This window comes from Natrix helvetica, assembly GCF_964273705.1.
Source record: "Natrix helvetica genome assembly, chromosome: 1".
Taxonomy (NCBI): domain Eukaryota; kingdom Metazoa; phylum Chordata; class Lepidosauria; order Squamata; family Natricidae; genus Natrix; species Natrix helvetica.
In genome coordinates this window covers 14,691,780-14,711,159 of record NC_138548.1, presented here as the reverse complement: position 1 = coordinate 14,711,159, position 19,380 = coordinate 14,691,780, and the positions used below count along the sequence as shown (strand labels likewise).

Genomic DNA, 19,380 nt, shown 5'->3' with positions numbered 1-19,380 from the left:
TAAAACCAGCTGGTCTTTTGGTGGTCCTGGGATGAACTCAATGTCAGGGTTCCAACAGATGCCCTAATTAACTCATGAGCCTCCAACCAAGTTTCAAAAGAAATCCAGTGTCAGGGTTCCAAATAGCACCCAAAAGTAAATCAGAGTCCAAGGCAAAGAATTGCTCAAAGTTCCAAATTATTAAGAGAGCCATGTTGGCACATCTGGGAAAACCCGAATCTGAAAGTTTCCCGGTTTTCCCCACCCGGTTGAAAATTCAAGATCTTGCCCCCACATCCAGAAGTCCATCACATGGTCCAATCTCCTTCTGCCATCCATCCAGTTCCGGTTAGGTGCAGAGGTACAAAGATAAAGGATGACCTTGGCTTTCTAGAAAGAATTTTGTTATGGCTCCATAACATCTAACCTTGTACAATCCCCCCTCCCATTTTCCCACAATAGAAAATGCATAGTAGAATAATAGAAAGTGTGGCAGGCCAAAGATCCAAAAGAAAAGATGGCTGCATGGCTGACATCCAGTTATTTATTAGGAGCAACATGTCAGCACGTTCCTGAGTGAAGTCAGCTCTGCCCCATATAATTTATGGCTCAACTATGACTTGTTTTCCTCCCCTCCTCCAGAAAGTGTCCAACTAGTCACTTTCCCAGGCTGTAAAACCCATGGCTCCGGTAATCTGAGATCCAACCTTGAGAAAGACATGCATGGAATGATCTCTTGAATGTGGCTGCTGAGCTGCTCCAACAATTCTTCCCCCCTCCTGCCCATGGCAACTCAAGAGCAGGCCATGAATGCTTTGTGAGTTGACACACAGGGTATTGACACTCAGACAGGGTGCAGGGGAAAAAGTCCCAACGCAACCAATGAAAAAGCTATGTTACATCTCAGGCAGGGCTGGGATTTCTCTGCTCTCCTTTCCTAAGTTTTTGGGAAACTTTGGAGACAGTTAAGAATCAGTATTGTTCTGACCCCCCTCTCCACGCCTGTGAATAAACCAGAACATAGGCTTGGCTGTTTGCCACTGTTTAATTACTGAGATAACAAATCCTTTGGCTGAGGGCCCAGACAACTCACGTTCATTAAAACAACCCAGATAATTTGAATGAAGCACCGCAGATAGTCCCAACGAGCAGACACGGCTAGAATACATAGATTTTCTTAACTACTAATTCGAGCGGTTGTTTCCTGCAAATGTCCCCTCCCAACGCCTCACCTATAATCTCTCTTGGGAGGGGCCAATCCACAACCACCTGTGCTTAATCATCTTCTGTGAGTCTGCCTACGGAGTTGTTGCTTCGGTTTCTCAGCCCTTCTCAATCTAGCATCAGGGACAAACTGCCGTTGTCCTCCCCACTGCTCCATGCCTCAGGCGCCTCCTGGTGGCCAACCAGCCTCTCTGGTCCCTGCTCTGAGTCTAAACCCTGCACAGGGTCCTCCACATCGTCCAGGGCAGACTCCTATGGTTCCTCGCTATCCGAGTCCATCAGCAGCTCAACCGGATCCTGCTGGACCACAACAAGTATTGAGCCTATCTTAGGGCATGCAATGTAATTTGGGGGTGGGTGGAGGTGTGTTGTTCCTGCTTCCAAACTGCATCAGCCTTAGAAAAAGATTTTAAAAGTCATTTAAATCGCCAGTACGGTCATTTCTCCTTTAATACTATTTTGCATTCAAAAAGATTTTTCCAACGTGTTCTCATGCAGAAGAAGCTTTCTCCCGAGGCCTGAGGAAATAGAGAAAGGTTAGCTAACTATTCCAGGGCACTGTGTTGGACTTTTGGGGTTGAAATTAATGACTTCCCTGAGGAGCTATGAAGACACAGCGCACTGATGATGTTACCTACATTGGAAATGAAACATCTGCAAGGAAATAACCAAGCTCAGCGTGCACGAATGACACCCCCCCCAGTTCAACCCTGAACTACAAATTTTCTGTTTTATCCAAGACATCTGTGCCTCGCCTTGAAACCTCCTTGTAGAAGATTGTGAGTCACACTCTCAGCCCACCCCACCCCACCGGGTAGTTGTAGGGAAAATAAAAAGAAGGAAAGAGTATTAGGTATATTAGGTATGTTCAGCGCCTTGAGTTATTTCCCAAAAATTAGCCGATAACCTGGCGTTGCCCAGGTATTTATTTATAGGTGGAAAATGTCCAGATCAAACGCAATTCCTAATATTGGATTTTCCCCCTTACCAGAAGGTGGAGTCCCCCTTGTGGAGTACTGTGAAGCCATTACCATGGCAACTCCACTGCACTGCACAGTAGAAGCCATTTTATGGTGGTACAATAGAAGTCATTTTAAGGCACAACAGGCTGTATCTTAATAGAACACTCCCCCACCTACTCCCACCTGAGGTCTACTTATTTCCAGAGAGTAAATCATCCATGTACCAAGTTTGGTTGAAATTGCTTGAGGCGTTCCAGAGTTACACACACACACACACACACACACACACACAGCCATTTATATATATGTATGTATGTATATATGTATGGTATGTGTTGTGACCCAGCAGGATCCGTTGCAGCTGCTGAGCGACTCAGATAGTGACGAACCCTATGAGTCGGCTATGGAGGAGGTGGAGGATCCTGGGCAGGGTTCAGACGCAGAGCAGGGACCAGAGAGGCTGGTTGACCACCAGGAAGCGCCTGAGGCATGGAGCAGTGGGGAGGATCGGAGGGAGTTTGTCCCTGACGCAAGATTAAGGGCGGAGAAACGAAGGCAAAAGCTGCTCCGGAGACAAGCTTCCAAGCGATAATCAAGCTCAGGTGGTTGTGGCGTGGCCCCTCCCAAGAGCGTATATAAGAAGGGACTTTGGGAGGAGGCTGTTTGCAGGACACAACTGTTCAAAGTAACCAGGAGAACTCTTTGTCTGATCTGCCTTGTGTTTCTGTTTGTAACAAGCTGGAGAAGCTCTTGTCTGTATCTGTTGGAGTCTGGGTTGCTGCCAACATCTTGTCTGTGAGTTGTGTTTGGGCTTTCAGCCAACAAGATTATAGTACTGTCAATAAAGTATGGCAAACAGCTAAGCCTGTGTCGGCGTTCATTACCGGACGGAGGCGGTTCAGAACAGGTATGTATGTATACACACACACACACACACACACATATATTAAAGAAATAATTTTAAAAAATTAAAAAAATCTACTGATCTACCTTAGAAGGTGCCAGCGGTATGTTGCAACCCACAAATTACACGGTTCCTCAGAGCATGTGCAGAGTTCAAATTTGGTTGAAATGCAATCTAATCAAGAATCATAAAAGTGGGGAGGACAAGCTGGTTTGGCGATTTCCCCATTAAACAGCCATGATGCATTGTTTTAAATAAATTTGTCTCTTATTCGTCTGCCAATTTTTCACAGAACTTATTTGGACGTGGTTGTTGGGATGAAAGAAGGTTTTCGTTGTTTTTGTGAGGCACGTTGACGGTTGCCAGTTTCTCGCGTGGTTCCTTTTGCTAATTGTTTATGGCAATGAAATAAGAGGCAAAATGGAAGACGAGAAGGCAGAAAAGACACAATGGCAGTTGGCAATGGACTTATGCTCCAGAGAGCATTCGTTTATTAAGAAATAATAAAGTTCTGTTCTGGGAAAGCGAGAGACGTGGTTCCTTCCGCAACCCATGTCTGCTTATGTGCTCCAGGTGTAACCGAAGAAGATATCTCGCTGAACTTCTGGTGGCTGAAGGAAGTACAGCTCATCAGATCTGGGGGACACCCAGCGCGTGGTATGGTAGACAGACTGCCCAACCTGGGAGAACAGAGAGGGGACAGGTCAGAGAATATTCATGGAGGAAAGCTAGTTTGGTTCAGTGAAGGGGTTGGCAACCTTAAACATTCAAAGAGCCATTTGGACCTCTTTCCCACAAAAAAGAAAACACCCGGAGCCACAGAACGAAGTAATGAAGGATTGGTATATTTATGAAGCGAGCATTTAGAATGCTTTATTTGAAAATGAAGGAACGATATTTTAAGACAGCAATGAACCTAAACATACTTGACGGATGATCAATGGGACTATGCATAATTGAAAGTAGTGATGTATAAACATAAATAGTTGGGGAATTTTTTTTTTTACACTGTAAAAATAATTAGAATGAGATAAGTGATTACATAAAGGTATATTGTTATTAAATAGATAATTAAGAATGCAAGGGAATTAGGCTTGCTGAAAGGAAAGAAATTTTAAATTGTAATTGAACATATGATGCAAAATGAAAGGAAGGTACCTATTCGTATTAGATGAAAAATTTCTGGCTGTATGGCTAATTGAAAATATGGATGCACAAAGCTTGTAACCAAACAACATGCTGTACGTAATGGATGAGAATTTTTTTTTTTTAATGTTTAAAAAAATAAAATAAAAACTATATAAAAAAATAAATAAATCACCTGCCAGCGGGTGTTGCTCATTGGCGGTTGTGATGCATATTTTGAGCCACAGGGAGCCACAGGAGAGGGATGAAAGAGTGACATGGGGCTCCAGAGCTGTGGGTTGCTAACCCCTGGTCCGATGGTTAAGGTGCTAGCTTAGGAATAGGAGATGGTGAATTCTAGTCCTGCCTTAGATTTGCCTCCAGAAGTTGTGAATGCCCCAACACTGGAAGTCTTTAAGAAGATGCTGGATAGCCATTTGTCTGAAACGGTATAAGGTTTCCTGCCTAGGCAGGGGGTTGGACTAGAAGACCTCCAAGGTCCCTTCCAACTCTGCTATTGTATTGTATTGGATGATTTTGAGGCAATCATCAGAAGAGGTTAAGTTCTAGGCCCGCCTTAGGCATGAAAACTGTTTAGGTCAGGGGTGTCCAAACTTGGGAACTTTAAGACTTGTGTACTTCAACTCCCAGAATTCCCCGGGAGTTGAAGTCCACAAGTCTTAAAGTTCCCAAGTTTGGACACCCCTGGTTTAGGTGATCTTGGGCAATCACCAGGAGGCTGAGAGTTGCAGTCTTGGTTCTGGCACAAAAGATGGTTGGTTGACGTCGTGCCAGTCCCTCTGTCTCAGCCCAAACCCACCTCACAGCATTGTGGTTGTGAGGAAATTGGGAGAAGGAAGGGAGGTATGCTGGCCTTCTTGGGTTATTTATAAATAATAATAAAGGCAGGATAAAAATCAAATAAATGATCATAATACAGGCAAAAAAAGCTGCAGCAAACGTGAGGACCACACCCACAGTTTCATCACTGTCTCCGCTCCTGTTTTGGAACACTAGCTTGTAAATCTAATAAAATGAAATTCAATGGTGAAAAGAAAAAGGTTCTACATTTAGGCAAGAAGAACGAAATGCACAGGTACAGTATAGGGGGTACCTTGCTCAATAGTAGTAACTGTGAAAGGGATCTTGGAGTCCTAGTGGACAACCATTTAAATAGGAGCCAGCCGTGTGCAGCAGCTGCCAAAAAAGCCAACACAGTTCTAGGCTGCATAAACAGAGGGATAGAATCAAGATCACGTGAAGGGTTAATACCACTTTATAATGCCTTGGTAAGGCCACACTTGGAATACGGCATTCAGTTTTGGTCACCACGATGTAGAAAAGATGTGGAGACTCTAGAGCAGGGGTGGCGAACACGCGGCTCGCGGCCAAAATAAATGAGGCCCTTTGCCTCTTACCATTATTTAGTATACTGTGGCTCGGATCGCGCGCTAAACCCGGAAGTACGGTCGACGCTTGCCTGCACTCCACCAGCTCTGAGCTGGTCGTCGCGTCGACCGTACTTCCAGGTTTATCTCAACAGCGCCCTCTGCTGTTGAGATAAACCAAAAAAATAATGCTTCAAAGTCTAGCACAGTTGCTGCAGGATTCCGGTGAGGTTCTAATGATTGCTCAAATTAATAATAATGGTTGCATATTGAAGCTCTGGGTTCAGGAGCAGCAGAGTTTTAAATAGGAGAAAACATTTAATTGAATTTCCATGGTTAGTATATTTCCCAAAATTCTACGAGTGTTTTTCTCACAGCCTGTAATTGTAATAGATATCAAAGATAATCCAAACTCATATATATATATTATAATACATATATTAGGTTAAAGGAAGATAATATTAGGACCAGGCTTTACCCATGTATAGGTTGTACTTGATTTACAATCACAATCTCGTCACTGAGCAAAGCAGTCATTAAGCGAGATATGTGACTGCTTTGTTTAATGACTGCAAGTGTGGCATTCCTGGTTGTGGTCATCAAGTAATCTTGTAGGTTGTTAGGTGGACAGAGATTCCACTTATTTATGGATTTAAAAGTTATACAGCAGCTCTAATGGGTTTATAAAAATTTATAACAAAAAACACCTGACTGAGCATGTTATATTATGTGTTTAATATATTATTGTTAAAATTATATGCTTTTGTGTGAGTGTTTGTCTGTTTTGGCAGGTCACTGCGTGGTGTGGCTCTCTGACTCTCACAGTTTAAAATTTTGGCTCTTTTTGTCGAACTTGTTCGCCACCCCTGCTATATAGCCTCAAACTGGATGCAGTATTTCAAGCGTGGCTTTACTAAAAGCCTGCAAATGTACCTTTGGCCAGCTGGTAGAAAGAGGGCATTGGGAGTTTTTCTAACTGCCCCCCCCCCCCACAATTTATCCAGGGCCACCCAGAAGAACTCACTCATGTATGGCCCTTGCATTGTAGCTGTGTAGGGAAAAGCTTCACAAGGGAGGGGGCGGTTCATGGAGGGGGGGGGCAAAGAAAAAACTGGGGGTGCAACGGGAAGAAAAAGAAATTCCTTTTATTACAAAATTTGCCAAAGATTCGAACCTGCCAGCCAGGGACGTCTTTCATGATCTTGGCTTCCTCATCCAGGTTATAACGCATGAGGCGCAGAGTCCTTCAACGAAAAAAAAAGAGAGGGGAAGGGAGAGAGAGAGAGAGAGAGAATTAGATAAAGAGAGAATTAGGATCATCTTGCTCATATACAGGTAGACACACCAGTAATTTAGTCTGGCAATTTACGGTCATGACGTTGTGACAGTTATAAAGCAGCTCACCATATCACCCCGACTCAATTTTATGAACTTTTCCGCAGTGGTCGTTAAGAGAACACAACAGTCGTTATGTGAACCTCTGATCATGACATAACCCGTTGCTCACTATGGATGGGGTTTTGCTGTAAGCTGCGAGCAAACGCCGATTTTCTTCCAGCCAAAGTGCCCTAAATCACAATAATATTGACGGTGGGACACCAAAAATGGCCATAGGTGTGGGCCAGATGCTGAGAGCCCAAAATATGATCACGTGACTGGGGGGCAGGGGGAGCAGATGTTGGAACTTTGAAACCGGGGTGTAAGTCCCCTTTTCAGGGTCTGCTACAGCAGCAAACAGTCGTAGGTTGAGGGCTACCTGTCTATGCAGAGAGAATGCGGAGGAATGAGGCATGCTGGGTATTCGTGCAAATGAATTTCTGCCTTGCCAAACTTGGTCCATACACGAAGTCATAGGGGGCTCGATTCAGAGTGTCTGTTGTGGCCTGCTAGCGGAGCTGGCAGCAGAGTTCGGACAGTGAGGAGGTTGGGGAGGAGCATGGGCCAGTCCTGGAGGCTGGGGAAGGCTCGGACGAGGGCTCTGCGTCGGAGGCAGAGATGGGGCCAAGGCCGTCTGGCAGTTCCCAGCTGTCTTCGGAGCTAGACAGCAGTGAGGCAGAGGAACAGCTGGAGCCTGTTCCCAGTGTGCGCATGTGCAGAGCTGCCAGAAGAAAAGAACAGCTGAGAAATCAGGGATGACTTGGGAGTAAAGCCACAGGTGGATGGTGAATGGCCCCTCCCATTGTAAGTAAAAAAAGCGAAAGGGGAGTGGGCTTTTGCAGGAAACAATTCGTTTGTTTGTTTCAGGAGTGTGAAGATCTGTCCGTGAATCTCAGAGACTCTGTGCCCAGTCTTTCCTTGCACAGCACTGCGTTGGGAAAATATTTACATGGCAGCTTCCCAAGCTAGATAAGGTCTGTGGCCATAAATTCACCTTCGAAAGACTGTTTGCCAGGCCTTTGTTGAATGTGAATGAGAGGAATTCACATTCGTTTAATAAAAGGGGTTTTGTCGGGACCAGGAATCTGCTTCGTGCTTTGTGGGGAAGCCTAGCTAGGTCAGAACAGTGTCAGGAAACCTGGTCCCTCTGGCCTCCACATTTTTAACCCGCTGGGGACCCCCACACTATATGACCTTGCACAAACACTTGACTTTAAAAAACCTCACCAAATCCTGCAACAAAGTTAGTCCTTGACTTACAACCATTCAGACAGTGACTGTCTGAAGTTGCAACGGCACTGAAGGAGGAGGTTTAGGATGACCGTTTTCATTGCAGCAGCCCAAATCACTGCAGCTGTTAAGTGGACCTGGCTCTCTCTCCCCCCCCCCCCCCGACTTTGCTTTTCAGAAGGCAGCTGGGAAGGTTACAAATGGTGGTCACATGACCTTGGGGACGGTGCAACCGTCATAAATACATGCCAGTTGCCAAGCGTCCAAATTTTGATCATGTGCCTTTGGGGAGGGTGCAGTGGTGCATGTGAAAACCCTTCGCAAGTCACTTTTTTCAAAGCCATTGTAATTTCGAATGGGCACTAAATGAATGGCTGTAAGTCAAGGACCACCTGTATTTGAAGAATTCAAAAGGGGGCATGCAGAGGCTTTGGGAGGCTTGCAAAGTGCTCCTGAGGGCTGGGGAGGGCAAAAAGGAGCAAAAAACGGCCCGTTTTTGCCCCCTCCAGGAGCACTCTAAAAGCCTCCCAAAACCTCTGCATGCCCCCCCCCCTTTCCTTTTTTGCAAAAAAAACAACAACAACAGGTGTGCAGAGGGTTTTGGAGGGCTGCAGAGTGCAAACACTTTTTTTAAAAAAAAATTACCATCATGGTGTGTCTTATACTCCAGTGCGTCTTATAGTCTGAAAAATACGGTAGATCCGTGTTTTTTCCACCCTCAGTGGCTTTAAGATGGACTTCAACTCCCAGAAATCCCCAGCCCACAGGACTGGCTGGGGTATTCTGGGAGTTGAAGTCCACACATCTTAAAAGTTGCTGAGGCTGAGGAACACTGGCTTAGGTGAAAGGAAGAGGGGGAGGTAAAGGGTCTCTCAGCGCCCAGGCCTGGAGAGCTGAACTTACTTGCGGTCATCCTCAGCCATCAAGAGAGGCATGATTGAGATCCTGGCTTCCGCGTCCTCAAAGGCCAGGAGCCTAGAAAAGAGCAGGGAGGTGACAACAAAAAGTGCTCAGAAAGGAGAAAGCTGCTTTCCAGATCTTGTAACATGGTAGTTTCCCAAGCTCAGCAATTTTACAATAATACAATACAATACAACACAACACAATACAATAGCAGAGTTGGAAGGGACCTCGGAGGTCTTCTAGTCCAACCCCCTGCCTAGGCAGGAAACCCTATACCGTTTCAGACAAATGGCTATCCAACATCTTCTTAAAGACTTCCAGTGTTGGGGAATTCACAAGGAGGCAAGCTGTTCCACTGATTAATTGTTCTGTCAGGAAGTTTCTCCTCAGTTCTAAGTTGCTTCTCTCCTTGATTAGTTTCCACCCATTGCTTCTTGTTCTACCCTCAGGTGCTTTGGAGAACAGCTTGACTCCCTCTTCTTTGTGGCAACCCCTGAGATATTGGAACAATGCTATCATGTCTCCTCTGGTCCTTCTTTTCATTAAACTAGACATACCCAGTTCCTGCAACCGTTCTTCATATGTTTTAGTCTCCAGTCCCCTAATCATCCTTGTTGCTCTTCTCTGCACTCTTTCTAGAGTCTCCACATCTTTTCTACATTGTGGCGACCAGAACTGAATGCAATATTCCAAGTGTGGCCTTACCAAGGCATTATAAAGTGGTATTAACACTTGACGTGATCTTGATTCTATCCCTCTGTTGATGCAGCCTAGAACTGTGTTGGCTTTTTTGGCAGCTGCTGCACACGGATATATGGGCTTCAATTCTTAGCATGGCAGCTGAAGAATTCTTCATTGAAAGTCTACCCATGTTAGCTAGGGCAGGGGTCCCCAACCTTGGCAACTTTAAGACTTGTGGACTTCAACTCCCAGAGTTCGGCTTTGCTGGCTGAGGAACTCTGGGAATTGAAGTCCACAAGTCTTAAAGTTGCCCAGGTTGGAGACTCCTGACCTAGGGGACTCTGGGAATTGACATTCACACATATTAAATTACCAGGGTTGGGGGAAAAAAACAGGAGACCTCATTTGCCCTTCTTTACTGAAGAGGAAATAAAACTTGTGGACACCATCCAGGTCCTTCGAGACCTTCGACTCTAGGGGGCGATGCTCATCTCCATTTCAAAGCCGAAGAGCCAGCACTGTCTGAAGATGTCTCCGTGATCATGTGGCTGGCATGACTAAACACCGAAGGCGCACGGACCACTGTTAACCTTCCCAGCAAAGGTGGTCCCTATTTTTCTACTTGCATTTTTACATGCTTTCGAACTGCTAGGTTGGCAGAAGCTGGGACAAGTAATGGGAGCTCACTCCATTACGCGGCACTAGCAATTTGAACCGCCGAACTGCCGACCTTTCTGATTGACAGGCTCAGCGCCTTAGCCACCTCGTTTCTTTAGCATCCATAGAGGATGGCAAAACAGTCAAGTTGGCCCTGGTACTTTTACGCAGTACTAAACCTCTCCACATAACTGTTTCCATCAGTATCTCAAAATTCTCTATATACAACTTGATCTGTTGATTAAATGTATATCACTCTAATTTTCTGCAGAACTCTCCCCGGCTTTGCACATACAACAAAACAAAGGTTTTCTTAATCATAGATTAATGAATAAATCGCAATTAGCAGAGTGCCATGTGTACGCAACGATACCCAGACAAATCACTGCCGGGGTTAAGGCAGGGGTGTTGAAACTTGGCAACTTTTAAGACTTGTGGACTTCAACTCCCAGAATTCCCCAGCCAGCATGCTGGCTGGGGAATTCTGGGAGTTGAAGTCCACAAGTCTTAAAGTTCCCAAGTTTCAACACCCCTGGGTTAAGGTAAAGGTAGTCCTCGACTTACAACCACACTTGAGCCCAAAATTTATGTTCTTACGTCAGACATTTGTTAAGTGGGTTCTGCCCCATTTTATGACCTTTCTTGCCACCGCTGTTAAGTTGAATCACTGCAGTTGATAAATTAGCAACCCGGTTGCTAAGTGAGTCTGGCTTCCCCATTGACTTTGCTTGTCAGAAGGTCACAAAAGGGGATCCCGTACCTTGGGACACTGCAACCGTCATAAATATGAGCCAGTTGCCAAACATCCACATTTGAAGTAAGTGACCATGGGTCAAAACTGTGATCATAAATGGGTCAATGTCACTTTATATCCAGTGCCGTTGCAACTTTGAACGGTCACTAAATGAACGGTTGTAAGTAGAGGACTACCTCTACTGAGCAAAAGCAACCTGAGACTGTCGTGCATATTTTTTCGGGCCAATTAAACAAAGGGAACGACAGCAAACTTACCTCCTCTCCCAGTTCCATCGGTAAACAACGTAAGTTCCAAAAACAAAAGTCCCAATTCCAATGGCAAGCAGGCCATAACCTAGAAATAACAAAATGGGGTCATCGTGGTTTATTAGCAACCACCAATGTCTGTTTGTGATAGTCAAACAAGAAGCAAAAAAGATCCCCAAGGGGAGGCTAATGTCAGGTCTGCTGGATGCTATTTGGAACCCCGACAGCTAAGCTTTCAAAGGCTACGAGGAGACCTTGGGATTTTTTGCATTAGTCCTGAACTTCAGGGAGATTCCTGCTTGCTGGTTCCATGACCTCCTTGCGGATTTTCATCATGGCTACCGTATTTTTTGGAGTATAAAACGCACCAAGATTTTGAAGAGGCAAATTTAAAAAAAAAAAGTTTTTGCACTTTGCAGAACTCCCCAAAACGGCCCGTTTTTCGCAAAAACGGGGCCATTATTTTCAAAAAAGGGGCATGAATAGCCTTTAGGAGGCTTGTAGAGTGCCCTGAGCCCTGGGAGGGGGGGGGGGAGGAGAAATGAGCAAAAAACAACCAGATTTTCGCAAAAACAAGCCCGCCTTTTTAAAAAATGGCATGCATAGCCTTTAGGAGGCTTATAGAGTGCTCCTGGGGACCGGATGGAGGGGGGGGATTAGCAAAAAACAGCCCATTTTTCGCTCATTTCTGCCTTCCCCAGCCCCCAGGAGCTCTCTGGAAGCCTCCTAAAGGCTATGCACATCCATTTTGGTGAAGGGGGCGGGGTTTCTGGAGGCAAAAAAAATGCTGTATTCAGTGTATAAGACACACCCAGATTTTCAGCCTTTTTTTTTGAGGGAAAAAGGTGCGTCTTATACTCCAAAAAACACGGTATTTTACAGGTAGCCCTCAACTTACCAACCCCATTGAGCACCCAATTTCTGTTGCTTCGCGAGACCATTGTCAAGTGAGTTTTGCCCAATTTTTTTGATCATCCTTGCCACAATTGTGCAAGTAAATCACCGCACTTGTTAAGTTAGTAACAGTTATTAACCGAATCAGGGTTCCCCGTTGACTTTGCTTAGCAGAAGGTTGCAAAAACATGAGCCTGGGACAGTGCAACAGTGATAAATAGGAGCTAGCACAGGGCTCACTAACCTTTCGGATCTCAGGGACCACTAAATTCATAATTGTAAATTCCGCGGACCACTAATATGAGCTGCCTAATGTCCGGCTGGGTGGGTGTGGCTCGGTGGTCATGGGACTGGATGGGCGTGGCCAACGCAACCTCACTCACATCAAGGGCCGCTTCGCCAGCCTCTACTTGGCCCTCCCTTCCCATCCACTCCTTGCCTGCCCTCCCGGGCTCCTTAGGGCCCCAACAGGAAGCAGTTGTTGGAACTAAGCAGCCACCACGAGAAAAAGTTGACAAAAAGGCTTAGTTTCAAATCGGATCTGACAGAGAAGGAGGCTCAGCAGAAGCACCTCACTGAGGAATATGAGCATAGGCTTTTCCAAGCAGAGGGAAGACATGCAGGAGTGCCAGGTACCGGTGCCTGGAGGCTCAGTGGGCTGAGATGGTCAGCCAGTTCCAGGCCATGATGCAGTCCCACTGGAACAAAGTCCTCCGGCTCTTCGCCACCAGCAGCGCTTCCCTCCAGCCTTTGCCCAAAGCCCCGCAACAGGAGGCCAAAGTAGACCCCAAGTCAGAATTTCTGCCCCCCCTCCAACCCGCAGAAAAACACCCCGAAGGGGAAGACTCTCTGCAGCAACACAAGCTTTCTTTCCAAATGTCCAGCCCAGGGGCCGTAGTTTGAGAACCCCTGATTTAATGCAATATAAATAATGCAAATCATTTTCCTGCGGACCACCAGCGGTTCACGGATCACCAGTTGGTGACCGCTGAGGTAGCAGCGACCGAATTTTGATCAGGTGACCACGGGGATGCTGCAATGGTTGTAAGTGTGAAAAACGGGTCATAAGGCACTTTTTTCAGTGCCATTGTAACTTCGAACAGCCACTAAAGGAACGGTTGTAAGTCAAGGATTGCCTGTATTTGCTTTATTTTATCCTGGCTTTATTTTAATGAGTAACTGAAGGCAGTGAACATACCTAATATTCCTTCCTCCTGTTCCTTTCCCCACAATAACCCTTTGATGTGAATTGGGCTGAGAGGGAGGGACTGGCCCAAAGTCACCCATGCTTATTAAAGTAGGACCAGAACTCAAGTGTCTACAGGTTTGTGGCCTGGTGTTTTAGCCACTAGAACAAACTGGTCCATATGTTTTCACCTCTTCTCGACTGTACTATTATCAGTCACCTCTATAGAACAAAGCGCGTATCTGTATGAACACATGTAACCACCAAATGGCCCTTCCTTTTCCCAGCCAGCACATTTCCAAATAAAAGCTACAGCAGAGGTGGTATTCAGCCGGTTCTGGCGAACTGGTAGCGGAAATTTTAATTACTTCGGAGAACCGGCAAATACCACCACTAATTGGCCCCGCCCCTATCTATTCGCTGCCTCTTGAGTCCCAGCTGATCAGCTAGGTCTTCTTTTGTTGCCCTGCACAGAACGGAGCTGGAAAGCGGGTTAGTGGGGTGGGGAGGGAAGGAATGAGGATTTTACAGTATCCTTCCCCTGGAATGGGGTAGCAATGGAGATTTTGCAGTATCCTTCCCCTGAAGTGGGGAGGGAATGGGGATTTTGCAGTATCCTTGCCCTGGAGTGGGGAGGGAATGGGGATTTTGCAGTATCCTTCCCCTGGTATGAGGAGGGAATGGGGATTTTGCAGTATCCTTCCCCTGGAGTCGGGAGGGAATGGGGATTTTGCAGTATCCCTCCCCTGGAGTGGGGTGGGAATGGAGATTTTGCAGTATTCTTCCCCTGGAGTGGGCGTGGGAATGGAGATTTTGCAGTATTCTTCCCCTGGAGTGGGGTGGGAATGGAGATTTTGCAGTATCCTTCCCTTGGAGTGGGGAGGGAATGGAGATTTTGCAGTATCCTTCCCTTGGAGTGGGGAGGGAATGGAGATTTTGCAGTATCCTTCCCCTGGAGTGGGGAGGGAATGGGGATTTTGCAGTATCCTTCCCCTGGAGTAGGGAGGGAATGGGGATTTTGCAGTATTCTTCCCTTGGAGTGGGGAGGGAATGGAGATTTTGCAGTATTCTTCCTCTGGAGTGGGGTGGGAATGGAGAGTTTGCAGTATCCTTCCCTTGGAGTGGGGAGGGAATGGAGATTTTGCAGTATCCTTCCCCTGGAGTCAGGTGGAAATGGAGATTTTGCAGTATCATCCTTCCCCTGGAGTGGGGTAGAAATGGGTTAGAGTTAGGGTATTTTGAGAATCTCCCCCCCCCCCAAAGGTTAGGTCTTTCCTCTCAGCTATATTAAGGCTATCATTCCTGCTCATCTTCAGAAGGTAAATTTTGGGGATTAGCAGGAGGCACAGCATCCTGATAAACAATCACAACTAACACATTCAGCTACTTTGAAAGGTTTATTTTGAAGTGTCATACACAGGTACTCCACAACTTGCGACCACAATTCAGACCAAAGTTTCTGTTGCTAAGCATGACAGTTGTTAAGTGAGCTTTGCTCTGCCCCATTCTATGACCTTTCTTGCTCACAGTTGTTAAGTGAATCTGGCTTCCTCATTAACCTGGCTTGTTAGGAGGTCGCAAAAGGGGATCATATGAATCTAGGTCACTGCAACCATCATAAATATGAGTCGGTTGCCAAATGTCTGAATTTTGATCACATGATTGTGGGGATGCTGCAATAATCGTAAGTGTGAAAAATGGTCAAAAGTCCCTTTTTTCAATGCCGTTGTAACTTCGAACTGTCACCAAATGAACTATTGTAAGTCGAGGACTACCTGTATATGAACCCAGCCTGCACAATCGGCTGAATGGGAAGGATAATAAGAGACCCTCTTCAGAAGCTGCTCTAATGGGGGGGGGGGGGAAATCTATGAGTTACCGTATTTTTCAGAGTATAAGACGCACCTTTTTCCCTCAAAAAAGAGGCTGAAAATCTGGGTGTGTCTTATACACTGAATACAGCATTTTTGGCCTCCTGAAACCCTGCCCCCTTTGCAAATATGGCCATGTATAACCTTTAGGAGGCTTTCAGAGTGCTCCTGGGGGCTGGGGAGAGTGGAAATGAGTTAAAAACGGTCCCCTTTTTGCTCAATTTTGCCCCCCTCCACCCCCCAGGAGCATGCTATAAGTCTCCTAAAGGCTATTCATGCCCTTAAAAAAAAAGGGAGCCGTTTTCGTGAAAAACGGGCCATTTTTGGGAGGTCTGCAGAGTGCAAAAAAATTTTTTTTCCAATCTGCCTCTTCAAAACCTTGCTGCGTCTTATACTCCCATGTGTCTTATACTCTGAAAAATACGGTAAGTTAGTTGAAAGACTGCGCTCCTTCCTCATTTCCTTTGGGCACCTGTGGAGAACTCCCAACTTTCATACAAGCCTACTATCCAGCTGCTCAGATGTCTTGCACCACACACAAGCAACCCTGGCTTGTTGAATAAACCACAACTGGCTGGGTTGACAGCAGCAGGCCTTAAGCTGCAAGAAAGACAAAGGCTCATCTTACAGGTCTGCAGAAATTCTCAGTCATCCAGATCATGCTTGTCCCAAAGGTTGCTTAGACAACCTTGAACTACGCCGCCTACAATCTGACCTAAGCGTAGTACCCAAAATTGTCTGCTACAACGTCCTACCTGTCAATGACTATTTCAGCTTCAACCTCAATAATACTCGGGCAAACAATAGATACAAACTCAAGGTCGCTCCAAACCTGACTGCAGAAAATACGACTTCAGCAACAGAGTGGTCAGCGCCTGGACTGTTCTACCTGACTCTGTTGTTATTTTCTCAAACCCCTCCCCAGCTTCAACCTTAAATTGTCTACAGTGGACTTCACCCCATTCCTATGAGGTCTGTAAGGGGGCGTGCATAAGCGCAGCAGTGTGCCTCCTGTACCTATCCCCATTTATTTATACTCATTTCATGTGCTCATGTCCATGTTTATACTTATACCTGATGTCTCGTACATGTTTGAAAAACTAAATAAAATAAAATAAATAAAATAAATAAAGCTGGATGACTGAGAATCTCTGCAGACTTTTAGCTCTACAATTTGGGAATGGACACCCTTTGAATGGTATGGGAGTAAGAATGGATTTCCAGAGGAAAAAATTGCAGACTACAGGAACCATTTGCACCACTCAGGTGACCCCGAGGACACAGATAAATCTCCAAGTGCTTCAAGGACCCTCTAAGACAGTGTTTCTCAACCTTGGCAGCTTGCAGATGGGGGGGACTTCAACTCCCAGAATCCCCCTGCCAGCCTAGCTAGTGGGAGAATTCTGGGACTTGAAGTCCACCCATCTTCAAGGTTCCGAGGTTGGGAAACACTGCTCTAAAAGGATGCAAATGACCAGCTGTCTGCAAGGAATATAAATCCTTCCATTCCCCACCATCCTGTCAGAGCCGAAGAAGCTTCTTGGATGAGAAGCGAAACGTCTTCAAAAGAAAAGCCAAGAAAGTCCAGTTGCCTCCTGGAAAAAAAAAAGTATATTTGGGCTCATCTTACAGATTTTGTACTACCAGAAGTCCATGTATATGCCATACGGTAAATAAATTAAAAAAACAGGTTTAGGATGTCGTGTGGAAGGTTGGAAAAGCAGGGACCCAGCAAAGGAACGCAGCCCATGGTGGCTTATTCAAGGCAGCCATCCCTAGCTTAAGCGACGGACCGAGAGCCAGCCGCCTCCCGAAGGCTCCAAGACCCCGAGTTTCAAGACCCCATCTCTCCATCCTCACCCGGGAGCCCACGATAGGGCAACCGCCTCTTATAGTCGATGGATCCATAACCGCCCGGCGGCGGCATGTCCTGCTTCACCTTCCAGGCTCCCGCCGCCATCTTGGAAGCGGGCGGCTCTTACCCTCCCGACCCGACGCTTCTTAAGCCCGATCGCCCGCTCCGCCTCTTGTGGGTGACGTCACGCGAGCGCCGCAACGACAGGCCGAAGACTGACGGTCATGTGATAGGGCCGGAAAAAGTCGGACGACGAGGCTGCTTGTGCGCGTAGCGCGCGGGAGGGTTCCCCTCTCGGCCCCGGAGCGCGCTTGGAAACCGTTGCTCTTTCTACCTCCCAGCTCCTTGCAGGAAACGTTTATGATATGCAGAATGCTAGCATTGGAAGGGTTTTGCAAAGCACAGTCCGAGGACCGAAGGGCTGCTCAACCTATTTTTTGAAGGACGATAAATTACCTTGGCAACTTTAAGCCTTGTGGACTTCAACTCCCAGAATTCCCCAGCCAGCTTTGCAACCAGCAAAGCTGGCTGGGGAATTCTGGGAGTTGAAGTCCACAAGGCTTAAAGTTCCCAAGGTTGGAGACCTCTGCATAGAGTTGGAAGGGACCTTGTAGGTCATATAATCCTACCCCAGCCCTGCCCAAGCAGGAAACCCTACACCATTTCTGACAGACGGCTGTCAGTCTCTTCTTGCAAGCCTCCAGCTCCCACAACTTCTGAAGGCAACTTCTGTTCCATGGGTTGATTGTTCTGTCAGAAAAATTATCCTTATTTCTAGGTTGAATCTCTCCTTGATCAGTTTCCATCCATTATTCCTTGTCTGGCCTTCGGGTGCCTTGGAAAATAGCTTGACCCTCTTCCTCTGTGGCAGCCCCTCAAATATTGGAAGACTGCTATCATGTCTCCCCTGGTCCTTCTCTTCACTAGACTAGCCATGCCCAGTTCCTGCAACCGTTCATGTGTTTTAGTCTCCAGTCCCCTAATATCTAATTAGTACAGGTAGTCCTCTACTTACAACAGTTCCTTTAGTGACTGTTTGAAGTTACAACAGCGTTGAGGTGACTTAACGACCATTTTTCAAGTTACAACAGCGTTGAGGTGACTTAACGACCATTTTTCACTTACGTCCGTTGCAGCATCCCCATGGTCAAGTGATTTATTCAGATGCTTGATAACTGACTCACATTTATGACGGTTAGTGTCCTGGAGTCATGTGATCCCCCTTTTGCGACCTGACAAATAGTCAATGGGAAACCAGATTCACTTAACCATGTTAATAATTTAACAATTGGGTCTGGAAGAAATCTTTTGAGGAGAAACAGGATATATGGTTTCAAATTCCAGGAAAGCTGTCACAAAAGCAGCCCCAGCCAGCCTCCTGTTTCTATTGAACAAGTTTTGTTCTACTTGTTTATAATAGACATAATGGCCGGATCCACACATCTGAATCATGGTTAATAAACTATGTGGTTTAATCTGGAACACACATAAAGCCAAACAAGACCCATTTTGTCTTTGCATGAATTTTCTTGTATTGTGCAGTGAACAATTTGCAGGCTTGGAAGTTTATTTCAAAAGATTAATAACACAAGATACTTACCTCCTTATCCCCAATACATGATATTCATGCTTTCTTTTGCCTTCGAGTTAAAATGTTCCGTGATTTTATTTTCACTTGATTAAATACACCCACAACACCTGGATGCAAGTTGTTCCACTGATTAATTGTTCTGTCAGGAAATTTCTCCTCAGTTCTAGGTTGCTTTTCTCCTTGATTAGTTTCCACCCATTGCTTCTTGTTCTGCCTTCAGGTGCTTCGGAGAATAGCCTGACTCCCTCTTCTTTGGGGCAACCCCTGAGATATTGCAACACTGCTATCACGTCTCCCCTAGTCCTTTTTTTCATTAGACTAGACATACCTAATTCCAGCAACTGTTCTTTAATGTTTTAGCCTCCGGTCCTCTAATCATCTTTGTTGCTCTTTTCTGCACTCTTTCTAGTCTCAACATCTTTTTTTACATTGTGACATTCATAAAAAAAAAAAAAATAGAAAGCCATCACTTCTAAGAATATATTAGTGTCCAAAATTCAGGATGTGATTTGGAAAGTAATAGGCATGTTTTTTTTTATCCTGATTTCCAA

At 45.8% G+C, this 19,380-nt stretch overlaps 1 protein-coding gene across 1 annotated transcript; it reads right to left on the bottom strand.

The window, feature by feature from the left end:
• Nucleotides 1–3,532: 3,532 nt before the first annotated feature.
• NDUFA13 (NADH:ubiquinone oxidoreductase subunit A13) lies at nt 3,533–17,402 on the bottom strand. Its single transcript, XM_081960497.1, has 5 exons — nt 17,244–17,402; nt 11,442–11,520; nt 9,093–9,164; nt 6,757–6,826; nt 3,533–3,749 (listed from the first exon to the last, which is right to left on the bottom strand). The coding sequence occupies exons 1-5, from the start codon at nt 17,341–17,343 to the stop codon at nt 3,630–3,632; spliced, it is 441 nt and encodes a 146-aa protein (XP_081816623.1). The 5' UTR covers nt 17,344–17,402; the 3' UTR covers nt 3,533–3,629.
• Nucleotides 17,403–19,380: the final 1,978 nt, after the last annotated feature.